The sequence below is a fragment of the Phaeoacremonium minimum genome (genome assembly GCF_000392275.1).
Source record: "Phaeoacremonium minimum UCRPA7 unplaced genomic scaffold PA7_03_scaffold_139, whole genome shotgun sequence".
NCBI lineage: Eukaryota > Fungi > Ascomycota > Sordariomycetes > Togniniales > Togniniaceae > Phaeoacremonium > Phaeoacremonium minimum.
In genome coordinates this window covers 76,284-89,094 of record NW_006921046.1, presented here as the reverse complement: position 1 = coordinate 89,094, position 12,811 = coordinate 76,284, and the positions used below count along the sequence as shown (strand labels likewise).

Genomic DNA, 12,811 nt, shown 5'->3' with positions numbered 1-12,811 from the left:
GAAGGGCGTTTGAATTCTATGCTAGCTGCTGGCATCTGAGATCTGTCCTAGACTGCGAGCTCATGCCGGCCAGCCTCATAGCAATCATCGACACAACTGGTCACCATGGCGCCCCGCGGCAACTCGCTGCGAGACAGGCAAATAGCATCGCTTAGAAAGATCCTCAATCTCAACGAAGCACCCGAGTCGACAGAGGGAGGCGACGATTCTCAGACAAATGGCTTCCTAGCGACCGCCACGCCGATACTGGATGCTGAAGGCGACCCGATATGGAAGGTGTTGGTGTTCGACGACCTGGGACGGGATGTCATCTCCTCCGTACTCCGAGTGAGCGACCTGCGGGCAATGGGAGTGACTGTGCACATGTAGGTGCCATAAAACACTCTAGAAAGAGAGTCAAGTTCTAATGTCATCCTTGTATAGGAACATCACATCCTCGCGGCACCCAATACCAGATGTTCCTGTCATCTACTTGCTCGAGCCCACACCCCAGAACCTTCAAGGCATCACCAGCGACCTCCAAAAAGGGTTGTACTCTCCAGCTTATATCAACTTCCTCTCCTCGATACCGCGCCCCCTACTTGAAGATTTCGCCTCGCAAACAGCCACTGCAGGGACTTCGGAGCACATAGCCCAGCTATTTGACCAGTACCTCAACTTCATCGTCGCGGAGCCAGATCTATTCTCCCTGGGCATGGAAAAAGAGCACACATATTTAGCACTGAATAGTGCGAAGACAAAAGACGAAGAGCTAGATCATATCGTGGATAGAATCGTCAGCGGTCTGTTTAGCGTCGTGGTGACCATGGGTATGCCACATTCTATGCTTCTGTTTTATACATCCAAAACTGACCATCTAAAGGTGTCATTCCTATCATTCGCTGTCCAAAAGACGCAGCCGCAGAAATGATTGCCGCGAAGCTTGATCGCAAGCTCAGGGACCATATTCTGAATTCCAAGGACAACCTCTTTTCCTCTTCCTCAAACCGGCCTGCTTCGTCGGCTGGAACTCCTACCTCCCGCCCTGTCCTTATCATTCTCGACCGTAACGTGGATCTACTTCCCATGCTCACACATCAATGGACCTACCAAGCCCTGGTGCATGATGTGCTGAACATGAAGCTCAACCGAATCACCATTGAAACACCGATAGACGAGAACAATCCAGCGAGGGGTGTCACCAAGAAGGCTTTTGATCTGAATGCCAACGACTTCTTCTGGCAGAAAAACGCGCCGCTGCCAATCCCTACTGTAGCGTGAGTACTACTCTTCCATTTCGATATTAATAAACATCGGCTAAAGGACCTTAGTGAGGATATCGATGCCGAGTTGACTCGGTACAAAGAGGATGCGGCTGCGATTACCAAGAAGACAGGCGTGACAGACCTCGAGTCTTTACAAACGGATACTAGCGCCAGCGCGCAACACTTGAAAGCAGCTATCACTTTACTACCCGAACTTCAAGAGCGCAAGGCGGTCTTAGATATACATATGAACATCTTAAGCGCTCTCTTCACTGGGATCAAGAACAGACAGTTGGACAACTACTTTCAGATCGAAGAAAATGTCACAAAGCAGACAAGAGCGCAGATGCTGGAACTGATTAAGGATGCTGACAAGGGCAACCAGCCAATGGACAAGCTACGGCTCTTCATCATCTGGTATCTCAGCACAGAGCAAGAAGTGAGCAGGCAAGACTGGCAGCAGCTTGAAGAGGCACTTACGGCCGCTGGCGTGGACGTGACATGCCTGCCCTACATCAGACAGTAAGTTTTCACAACCGACCCTCCCAACATACTCCTGAATTATGGACCTAACCCACACCCCACAGGGTCCGCGCCACCACGAAGATGACGCAACTCACGACCATCAACGCCTCGTCCGGCCAGCAGGCGCAATCGGGCTCGTCAGACCTGTTTCACCGCTTCTCCAACATCTCGTCGCGGCTCACCGACCGCCTCAAGGAGTCCGGCGTCCCCACCGGTGCCCTGTCGGCTAACATCGACTCGTTCATCGGCGGCATCAAGAATTTCCTGCCCGCGAACCGTGACCTGACCGTCACCAAGGTCGTCGAGTCCATCATGGACCCCGCCACCGCCTCCTCCACCGCCATCGCCAAAACCGAGAACTACCTCTACTTCGATCCCCGCAGCGCAAACGCCCGTGGCACCATGCCGCCGCCGTCGGCGTTGCGCGCGGGCGGTGGCCTCTCGGCGGGCTCGACGCCAGGGGCGCTTCCAGGTTCGCAGGCGCCGGGCAGCGGGGCGTCGTTCGGCCAGAGGCGGCAGGGCTTCTCCGAGGCGGTGGTCTTTACCGTCGGCGGTGGCAGCATGGACGAGTACGGCAACTTGCAGGAGTGGGTGACCCGCACGAGCGGCGGCGGCGACCGCACCAAGAGGCGCGTGGTGTACGGAAGCACCGAGCTGCTCAATGCCTCGGAGTTCATTCACGAGGAGCTCGAGCGGCTGGGCCGTGAGGTCGCATCGTGAAGTTTGCGAGCAAGGGACAGTGGCTAGCTAGCGGTGGTGATGATGAAAAAGCACCCCGGCGTCAGCACTGGGTGCCATTAATAGACTGAGGTTGTATATACAATTGTCCAGGCCAGGCAAAAATTGTCTCGTGTCCACGTTTAGCACGTACAGGAATAAAATGGCGGATGGCGAGCCATCGCTGCGGTGTAATGAAACTTACTGACAGTTTTGCTCTCAAACAGTGTTGTAACAAAAAGCAGTGATATTTGCAACTGTCCACCGGCACACACGCAATCGCTCAACCCCTTTACCTATGTCGACATTTCATGTCACCACGATGGGATAACATAGAGCAGATGTATTTTCAAACCATCATGTTCACATTTCTATCTACTTTCTGAGATTCCTTCCTAGATTCGTGCTTCAATCCTCTCTTCACTTTCATCCACCGAGGATTGTCATTGCGTCAATACTGGAGAGAATCATCAATGATCCACCCGGATAAATAGTAGAAATACAAGTTACATGAATCAATTCTGTATCATCTAACATACTTGACCGCCAGTGTTTACATGTTGGCGGATTCCAGCCAGCCCCATCACTTCAAGGGGATTAAGTAGACATTTCGTGTTGACCACCTGTGTGTTTCTTGTTTTTTCTAGTTCGTTTACAAAAGACAAAAAGTGACGTTCCTTTTCTCATAGGACCGCAATCGCCATGCATCAATCATGTTGCATAAAAAGACGTCAACAGAAGAAACTGTAAATAAACAATTGAGAAAAAGGGGTATGAGAAAATTGCCAGTCTCGCCGGCTGGTATCAGCTTCCTCCCATTCTAAACTCCACGGAACATCCTGACCACCAAGAACCACATTGCACCCAAGAATTTGAAGCCCGAGAGAACGGCCACAGAGTACAGCACGGCCGCCATGTAAATCGTGGCTCGTTTAGACTCTGACGAGTCTGAAGGTGTTATCTTCTCCAGACCAGCCGTACTGAGCACCAAGGCGGCCAGCGCGAAGTTGGTGATCATCCACACGAGCACGACCACCGTTCTGACGCCACGATAGTAATCTAGCTGTTTCTCATCAAGCTGCGATGGCGTAAGCGCCTTCACCTCCTTGACAGGTTTCCTCGCAAAGACTTGGAGTTCACGCTCGTATTGGGCGTTCAGATCTCCCTCATCTGGCAGATCCGTCTTACCCTGACCGTCCTTTGTGTTGACGGAGGGAAGTTTGTCAGGCTTGTCATCTCCCTTAGTACCCCATGAAATATCGTGCGTATTGCAGAAAGCATAGACGTTGAGAATGTTGGTGAAGGTAGGAGTGAGCAACATGTACTGAACCAGAGAGGTGAACATGTGCCAAGGGTCGAACATGAGCAGAGAGGCGATCAACCAGATACCATAGGTGGACATGACAGACACAATAAGCGTGTAGAACACCTGGTTTTTGAACAAATCTGAGACTGAGAAGCCGTCAGAGATGTCCGCTTGGATGGCCTTCACGGAGATGAAGACGGCCGCAAACATGAGATAGCTACAGAGACAGATTAGTGTAGTCCTAAGAATTATGGCTTCAAATACTCACATGAAGATGATAGCCCAGAAAACAACCATGGCCATATAGTATGGACCCGAACCTGCAGGACGATTGCCCATGGACAAAACGAAGCAGGTAATCAGGGAGACACCATAGAGCCATTCGAACACTACACCAAGAATCTTTCCAACATTGCCAAGGAGATTGGCATCTCCCAAACTCGTTGTCAAGATCTTGAAGACCAAGAAGAAGTTGCCAATAGCGAACCAAGCGAAGATCATGTTAATAGTGTTGAATGTGAATTCGATGAAGAAAGCCAGTTTTCGGAGGATAGAATGGTCAGAGCGGAAGAATTGGTAGAAATGAGCGGTCGAGTAAATGGCAGCGAAGAAGGACCCGTTCAGCCAACGACGTCGCTGGAGAATCAATTCTGTAACTGTATCCGGTACATCAGTTTCGCCAGTAGCTGACTTGACGTACTGAAGGATCCAGTGACAATTTCGTTTGGTGACAAGTTCGAAGCAGAGAATTCGATCCTCGGCGAGGTACATATTCGCAGTAAAGATACCAGCTCCGGCGCCATGGAGCGTCTCACCTGCGAAGTACTTCTCCAACGGTCCGTGGCCATTCTTGTCGTTCTGCAGCGCAACATATCGATAAGCCGAGAAAGCACCAGGCAACACAGAAATGAAACCGAACGCCGACTCAAGTGGCTTGTCGAGGATATTGCTCATCTTGTACTCGAAATTCTGAGCTGCCACAAGAGGATTGACCAAGTTCTTTCCACCTGTCCCCAACATAGCCTTGATCTCACCACAAGCACCGGCGCACATCGGTTCGAGATCGAATGCTTTCCAAAGATGGTAAATCGAGTTACCACCGGGCTTCGTACCAGCATCGATAAGAACGCAAATATTTGGGTCTAGCACACGACCAAAGGCCTGGAAAAACCATCTGTGCGAGTTGATCTTCTTTTGGTTCTTCTCCTTCAAGCAGAACAATACCTGAACAGGCTGCTGCTTTGGAATCAATTGGACAACATCGTTCTTGATCTGCAGACCGACTTGTGTCGTGTACTCGTAAATATGCGCCGTGACATCCTTCCCGTTGACTTGCTGCTTTCCAATGCCCTCCTGGTATACACCTAGACCAGAGAGTAAGGCGCGCGTTCTAGGGTTGATTTTAGCACGACCGTCGCTGACAACGCAGACCACGATCTTCTTCCAGGCATCCTTGCCCCAAGTCTTGCTTTCATTACGCTTGCACATGTATTCGATGTTCTTGAAAACACCAATCATTGTCCTTGCGAAGAGAATCTCATCTTCGTTGTACATAGTAACCACAATAAAGAGCTCGGTATGGCGGGGCTTGCTGAAGAGCTTCTGCCGTAGGGTAAAGTTTTGCTCGTAGAACTCAGACGGATCGCAAGTCGCCGCAGAGTACCTCATGTGGGTGAACTCGTCGCGCTCACCATGAGGCAGCTGATTTAGCAGTCTTGGTGGAACCGGGCAGTCAAGAACCAAGTTTCCACGGTACAAGAGTACCTGTTTCACTGTCTTCCATCTCTTGATAGGCGCTGGAGCCGGCTGCTGTTGCTGCGGGTTGTCTTTGTACGGATCGCTGGCCTGCGAATCTTGATGTTGAAGCATTGGCCGGCTATCATCGTAATCATAGCCTCCTGGGTGGTCATACCCAGCGTTAGGATCTTGAGGGTGCGGTTCGTAAGGTTGATTATAGTATGCATCGTGATGAGCTTCGGGGTTGACTGCGTAGTCATGGTAACCTGTTTGTGTCTGGTCATAGTGGCCAAGATTGTCCATGGATTGCTTAAAGATGCTGTCAGCAATGTCATCAATCGACTGCGATAAGCTCACTTACCGCTGTCTGCATATGTAGAGAGTCGCCAGGGCTGTAGGACCTGCCAGGACCCATGGGTATATCGAGATTCTGCTGTGATCTACCATACGGGTTGTCGTCTAGCTGATACCCATGCTGTAGAGGATGGCCCGGCGAGGGCGTCCTGTGCGGTCGATTATCCATCGTTGGGCGATGGTCGTAATAGTCGTCGTCTATTGGGGTTGGAGATTAGAGAGGCGAATGAGAATTATGATTAAGCTGGACAGAGAGTAGAGGGCCGAAAAGAATCAAAAGAAACGGACTCGCAGAGCCAGGTTATGTGATGTTTGGCTGCCTGCGCCACGAAGTCCACGTCGTTGCCAGCTGAAGGACAAGAGGCCTGTATCCAGCGCAAAACGTTGTATGACTTGCGCAAGCGGACGGTGAAACAACTTTGCCAGCTTCGGTGACAGTAACGGAGAGTGAAAGAGCAACAGACAGACTGACTCTGAGTGCCTATGGGGCGTATGAACGGTGGAGAGTGTGTGACTAGGGGGGAAGTGGATGATGGGACGGAGGTATGACGCAGGGGAACGGCAACTTGAGTCTGGCGATGGGGAGGGAGGGAAGTGCCAACAAAGAGTAGGTTTGGGAACTTGCCTAATCGATTATACGACATGGTTGCTGAATATTATCCTCGTCGGAGGGAGACAAAGAGGGGTCGGATGTGTTTCTCTATGGAGGTGGGAGTGGTGGTTGGTTGACGATTCGATTGGGGGAGGAGAGGGCGATCGTCTGTGATGCTCTCGATTCGATATTCGGCGCAACCGCACTGTCCTGAGTGCTTGTTGTCTGTCTATCGTCCCTTCCTGGACCTTGGAGCGCCTTGGTGGTTCTTTCCTTTGCCGAAGCTGGTGTTTTTCGCACGGCAAGCTGAAGAAGTGCAGCCCCCCTATTCTGCTTTGCTAGTGTGGGTTTGCGTGAGTCTGCTCGCGACCTTATGCCGGCATCCGAGTCGCAACGCGATTGTCAGTGGTTCTCGACAGAAAAGAGTCGGCGGCAGGGCAAAAGGACGAGTTTCAGTCAGAGGGTCCTGTTGCAGGTGACGGAACCTCAATGGATAGCAGCCGGGGGGTCGAGGGCACGAGCGCAGCAGAAAAGGAGGGAGAGCAGTAAGCCTTAATTCAAGGGATAAGCCAGCTCTGGGAGGCTGTTGTTTCAGGTCGCCCAGCGGGCCCGCAGCACAGGGGCGCAGCAACCCACGGCCAAGACGGGCGTTGACGTCGCTGGGGAAATTGACAGGGGTGGCAGGGGTCTCCAGTCGACACCTCTACAATGTACCGGCCGCCTCTCCTCGCCCATCCAGCTCCTCTGATAGGCTGACTCTCTATGTGTGTGTGGCCTTGAGAAGGGCCGGGGGGATACGTCGTCGTCAACACGAAGAAGAAAAAGATGGCGAATGGTCAATTGCTGGTTCATTCTGCCATGTGCCAAAATCAGGAATTTCTGCTATTCAGGCCCATGCTTGCTCTACATTCGGCAATACCGCTGACCTGGACCTTCACCACGATCATGTATGGCTATGTAATCGCATGATGATCAGTTGCTAAAGAAAGAGTCTTGGAAGTCTATAAGACCTGCCTATCGTATCGAAGAAGCCAGCGGTTATAGCCAGAGGCAAAGACATGGTTTGGCCGGGATATTGCATCACTTGACCCTCTCAGGGGTGCCATTCCAGCTCCTCTCTGTCTGCTAGTCAATTCTCCCGAGCAAAGGATACGACCAGACAAACAGACAGCCACACTCGACGTCAATGTGCCTTCCCGCAACACTAAGGTAGGTCCTCGATTTGTGAGGCAACCTGTCGAGTTGAAAATAGAAACATCAACGTTAACCACAGGCCGGCACTCGCCACACTGCCTTTTAGCGCGGCTCTCTCCACTAAGCCTCGGCGCGGTTGCTTGGTAACGCCGCCGCGTGCCAACGACACGCAACACCATTACCGACTTTACCGGATCCTGCAATAAGTTAAGAAAGAAGGCTAACTAGAGTAATGAGGCGGAGGGAGCCGTTCTTCACGACTTTCCGTACGGGGTTTTGACATGGTAATCACGCAAACTCTACGATATTGACAGCGCCGCCTAGGCGCTTTTCACGAAATGTTTTGCATCTGACCAGGCATTGGTGCCCAGTTCTCGGGTTGCTCCAGCCATGCGGCCCGAGTGATCGACGTCAAAGGGTTGTTTGACCAGCCAGGACAAGCAATGCACTCTCTCGCTCTTCAAGTGACTCTAATGATATTAGCACACCCAGGCGTTTACTCTCCGCTGAGTTGAGATGGCTTTTCCAACCATTTGGCTACTGACAATAATCAAAGCCGCAATCCTGGACGATATTAATGCAAATGTTCAGTTGCCTAGATCCGCTGCGCTGATGACTCAGGCCTAAATACGTATCATCCTGTCAGCAGAGGCGTCGAGTCGACTGTGCTGGCTTCGGATTTTGTCAAATGTTATCCCGTTGATTTCCGCTTATGGCGTTCCGGACAATGCTTTCCACAGCCACGTTGCAAAGTCATGGAATTGAAAGCTTTCTCAAGAATTTGACCGGCCACATCTACAAGAAATATCTTTTGACAGCATGCAGTGTAGAAAATATCGACAACGTAGATTAAACAGGTCAAAGTAGCCTAGTAAAGAGGTAGATTAGGTAAATTCCACACTTAGGAAGGAGTAGTGTCAACATGATAGTTAGGAGGTTTACAACGCCAGATGCGCATTTGAAGGTTTGAACATCTACTCTTTTAGCAATGTTCACAGGCTAAAATCCACATGCATGCAGAAATCGGCTTTCAGGAGGCATGCAGAAGTTGTCCCAATACGAGATTACATGATCTTGGAGCGAATGAACCTTCTGCCTGCTTCGAGCCTACACTGAAGACTTTTGCTATATCGAAAAGCCAACTTCGTATTGCGTTTTCTGGATTCTGTGTCAAGGATTCAAGGACCCGATTATTTACCATTTCTTCTCCTGTTGACATTGGTTGTCCAGCTACTTCTATATTTATGGTTACGGTCACAGCTTCTTAAACAAGATGTTCATAGATGGGGCTCCATGTCAAGTACGAAAGAATTGAACTTAGCATGATAATATTAAACATGGAGCAACTGGCTCAATAGATTTTCTTTCGAAAGTCTCAGCTGAGGTGTGTAACACACGGCTAAGAGCTGAGCTGTAAGGGAGAGCTGGTCCAGACCGCCTAATCGATGGTGGGGTGGCCCTGAGAGCTGGCGACGCGGGGTGAGCTGTAGCTGTGAACACGACGACCCCACCTCCGTCATCGGTGAAGCTAAGTAGGGATTTTTTCGAGTCACAATCCATCTTCGAAACAGCTCACCTACGACCGTCCCATGCAGGAGGTATTGATACGCCAGCGACCTCAAGGGAGAATTGGAAAGCGTTTCTTTCAAACCACCACCAGGGAAAAGTCAATTGCAGTGTCGTGACCTCCAGAGCTGCCCGCCATGGCGACCGAGTCCTTCATTATCAAGACGCCGTGCTCGTCTGCGAACATTGGACCTGGCTTCGACGTCATCGGCCTCGCCTTGTCCATGTATTTGGAGCTACATGTCACCATTGACAGGTCGAAGCAGAAATCTGAGTGCCCACTCAACTGCCGTGTCACATACGAAGGCGAAGGAGAGGATTCGGGAGAGATTAGCTTGGACCCGGACGTCAACCTACTCACCCGAGTTGCGTTATACGTACTTCGATGCAATGGCCAGCGAGCGTTTCCCGTGGAGACCCACGTTCACATCAAGAACCCAATTCCTCTAGGGAGGGGATTGGGATCATCTGGAGCGGCGGTTGTTGCTGGTGTTATGCTGGGCAAGGAGGTTGGCAAGCTTAACTTGACCAACGACCGGCTCTTCGACTACTGTCTAATGATCGGTGAGTCACGTCCTGCGTGCTTTGAAGTGACAGTCATCTTCGCTGTCGCAATTCATGAGCAAAACTGTCAATGCCATGACCAATTGGACTCTACTAATGCTAGGATTTTAGAGCGTCATCCCGACAATGTTGGTGCCGCCCTCTTTGGTGGGTTTGTCGGCACATATCTGAAGCCTCTGTCGCCAGAAGACTTAGCACGAACCGAAATCCCCCTTGCAGAGGTGCTGCCTGCTCCAGCAGGAGGAGTTGATACAGGAGAGACGCCCCCTGATCCACCTCATGGTATTGGACATCACATCACCTTTCCATGGGCATCCGAGATCAAGGCTGTTGCCATCATTCCCGACTTCGAGGTACCCACCGCGAATGCGCGTGCAGTCTTACCAGCACAGTATCCTCGTCCTGATGTGGTATGTTTCTACACCCTTGCACCCTATGAATCAAGTCGCTGACATGCCCAAGACATTCAACTTGCAGAGAATAGCCCTACTGCCAGTAGCATTGGGACAGTCACCGCCCAATCCCGACCTTATCTATCTGGCAATGCAGGACAAGTTGCACCAACCATATCGGCAGACGCTGATCCCCGGCTTGACCGAAATAGTCGAGTCAATGACACCAAGCACGCAGCCCGGACTCCTGGGCGTGTGCTTGTCAGGAGCTGGGCCGACCATACTGGCTCTCGCCACGACAAATTTCGAGGAGATTGCGACGAACATCATCAACAGGTTCAAGAAACAGAATATCGAGTGCCGGTGGCAACTACTAGAGCCAGCAGCGGGCACCCAGGTCGTACGACAAAGTTGATAGCTTCAATTGATACCCAAAAGTTCACAATATGGACAGCTTTCTTTGGAGAGTATCGCGCTGTTGGTCCTAGGCTTCAGTGACGAGGACGAGAGACATATTGATCATTGAATTGTGAACTATGAAGAGCATACGATGACGTCGATCCACCCAACGAGCATGAGGTGCCAGCAACGGACTAATGACTTTCAACCCTGGCCTGGGTCGGTGGGATCAGCCTCAAGGGAACGATACGGGCTAGCCCAGGCCCCAAGCAGCGTCCTATTCATGGCTACACTACAGAGCCCATGGCGGCGGCAGGACCCTTGGTGTTACCACCGGAAGACGATGATAACCAGATCTTAAAGTGTGGGGTATACTTGCCATCAGTTTCAACAGGCCGGACGCGCGCCTAGTTGACCGATGATAGCAGGCCGGGAGGGTGCGGAGAGCGGATGGTTTGACGCCGGTCGTCAGATTGCGGTGGTGGTGAGGATGGGCAATTCTAGATTCCCGTGTGTCGGCCGCGCGCGAAAGTGTGTTGGCAGGTCGCCGGAAGGCCATCGTTCGATGAGCGGAAGTTCTAGGCGGCGGTGGACCCCATTTCCGGCGGCTGCTATTCGTCCAGAGTCATCAAGACCCTGCGCCGCCCGAATGTCTGATTTGGCAGAGGACGATCAATTTTGGACCAATTAGAGGGCGGCTAGAAACACTGCACGGCGGGCTCCGATCACCCCACGTAGAGCCATCTGGGTAGCGAAAAGACCCTAGAATCGTTCCATGCCGCAGCCTTTTGAGTTTGCCCATTACTCGTTCTAGCAGCCTTTGACGCCATGCGTGGTGCCATACCCAGCGACGGCCAGCCTGGATTGGCTCCTCGAGCCACTGCATCTGTCGGTTTCTTAGTGGCAATCGCATGATGGGCTCACCCACTCCAGCGATTTCCTCCCAGCTGGCATCGCTGCCTCATCTCCTCTGAGCCCTCTCATCCCTTCTGGGCCCGCGCACGACAAAATGACGGATCCCAATCTGGCCATTACGGCTGCGGATGCTGGGGAAGGCGCCGCAACGCCGAAAAGGTAACAGCCGAACGGGTAGGTGCATCTCCATCTTTTCAGACTATAAGAGTTGCAGTCCGCAACCTGTGACTTCCCGTTTGTTGTTCATCATCATCAACAATCATCACCATCCAATCAAGACTCTCCATTCAGTCCTCACATCTCTTCAAGAGATCCAACTCCACACACTTCCTATTTACGGAACACTCCACTCCACGGTACACAAACTCAACTCTCTCAGTCACTTCGACTTTTAAAAACAAACCACTCAAATCATCAATCATGTCTCCAATCGTCGCTCGTGCTGCCATCCGCGCCGCTGGCCGAAGACAATTCTCCGTCATGCGATCCATGAGGAACTTTGCTCGCTCCTTCGAGGCTCATCCCTTTGAGAGGATGCCCGTCACATCAAACTCCCAGGCTGCTGATTGGGGCAAGCAATTCAAGAGAGTTGGCTCGCAAGCTCTGATGTATGTTTCACCACCTCACAATCCGATTAATAGAACACAAGCTAATCATCACACAGCTACGTCCCAGGCTTCGCACTCATCCTTGGCTGGCCAGCCATCTTTAAGACCGTCCTCGACGGCCACATGGGTCAATACTAGACGATGGGAATCGACTACTGCATATGAAAACCGGATACCCTGTTGAGTGTCAGCCGGTAATGGCAACACTCTTGGGATGGATATGATTCCATGTGAATATTGCGACTGGATTACAGCGCTTTGTATATGTTGCATCTTAAAGGAGTTTGGGGATGGCCAGGATCAGTTTGACTTCGGGAGACTTATAAAGCCCCGACAGCTTAGAAGCAATTCACTTTGTTAATGACACTTCAACTTATTCTCGCCTTGTGAATGTTCGCTTCTGTAGCAAGCGCTTGTCTTGGTATAGCCCATCTTGCACTGCGCATTCTAACTCTTAGACTGATTGTTTAGAAGTCACTGTACTACAGTACAGCTCTTAGATTTACTGATAATGCCCTTGACCCACTTTTGTTGAACATTGTAAAGTGCTAGAATGCAACTCCAATGGACCAGTCTATCAAAGCAATCATAATCGCCAAACAAAAGGAATGGCATGGCAAGGAACGCAGTATCCGGCAAGATGTGGTTGGCTTGGATCCTGACAACAGTCTCCTCTAATGCTTCATCACCTGCTTGGT

The 12,811-nt window shown here is 51.3% G+C and overlaps 4 protein-coding genes across 4 annotated transcripts; 3 read left to right on the top strand and 1 right to left on the bottom strand.

Moving 5' to 3' along the window:
* Positions 1-105: 105 nt before the first annotated feature.
* Positions 106-2,489, top strand: UCRPA7_1888 (putative snare docking complex subunit protein; the record flags this gene model as incomplete). The annotated part of the gene is made up of 5 exons (XM_007914467.1): positions 106-365; positions 424-809; positions 863-1,256; positions 1,311-1,766; positions 1,832-2,489. 5 exons carry the CDS (start codon positions 106-108, stop codon positions 2,487-2,489), a joined length of 2,154 nt encoding a protein of 717 aa, XP_007912658.1.
* An 817-nt stretch (positions 2,490-3,306) lies between these two features.
* Positions 3,307-5,944, bottom strand: UCRPA7_1887 (putative chitin synthase 3 protein; the record flags this gene model as incomplete). The annotated part of the gene is made up of 4 exons (XM_007914466.1): positions 3,307-4,009; positions 4,061-5,645; positions 5,705-5,795; positions 5,891-5,944. 4 exons carry the CDS (start codon positions 5,942-5,944, stop codon positions 3,307-3,309), a joined length of 2,433 nt encoding a protein of 810 aa, XP_007912657.1.
* Positions 5,945-9,372: 3,428 nt separating this feature from the next.
* Positions 9,373-10,606, top strand: UCRPA7_1886 (putative homoserine kinase protein; the record flags this gene model as incomplete). The annotated part of the gene is made up of 3 exons (XM_007914465.1): positions 9,373-9,799; positions 9,911-10,209; positions 10,262-10,606. The coding sequence occupies 3 exons, from the start codon at positions 9,373-9,375 to the stop codon at positions 10,604-10,606; spliced, it is 1,071 nt and encodes a 356-aa protein (XP_007912656.1).
* Positions 10,607-11,925: 1,319 nt separating this feature from the next.
* UCRPA7_1885 (hypothetical protein) lies at positions 11,926-12,251 on the top strand (the record flags this gene model as incomplete). The annotated part of the gene is made up of 2 exons (XM_007914464.1): positions 11,926-12,113; positions 12,170-12,251. The coding sequence occupies 2 exons, from the start codon at positions 11,926-11,928 to the stop codon at positions 12,249-12,251; spliced, it is 270 nt and encodes an 89-aa protein (XP_007912655.1).
* Positions 12,252-12,811: the final 560 nt, after the last annotated feature.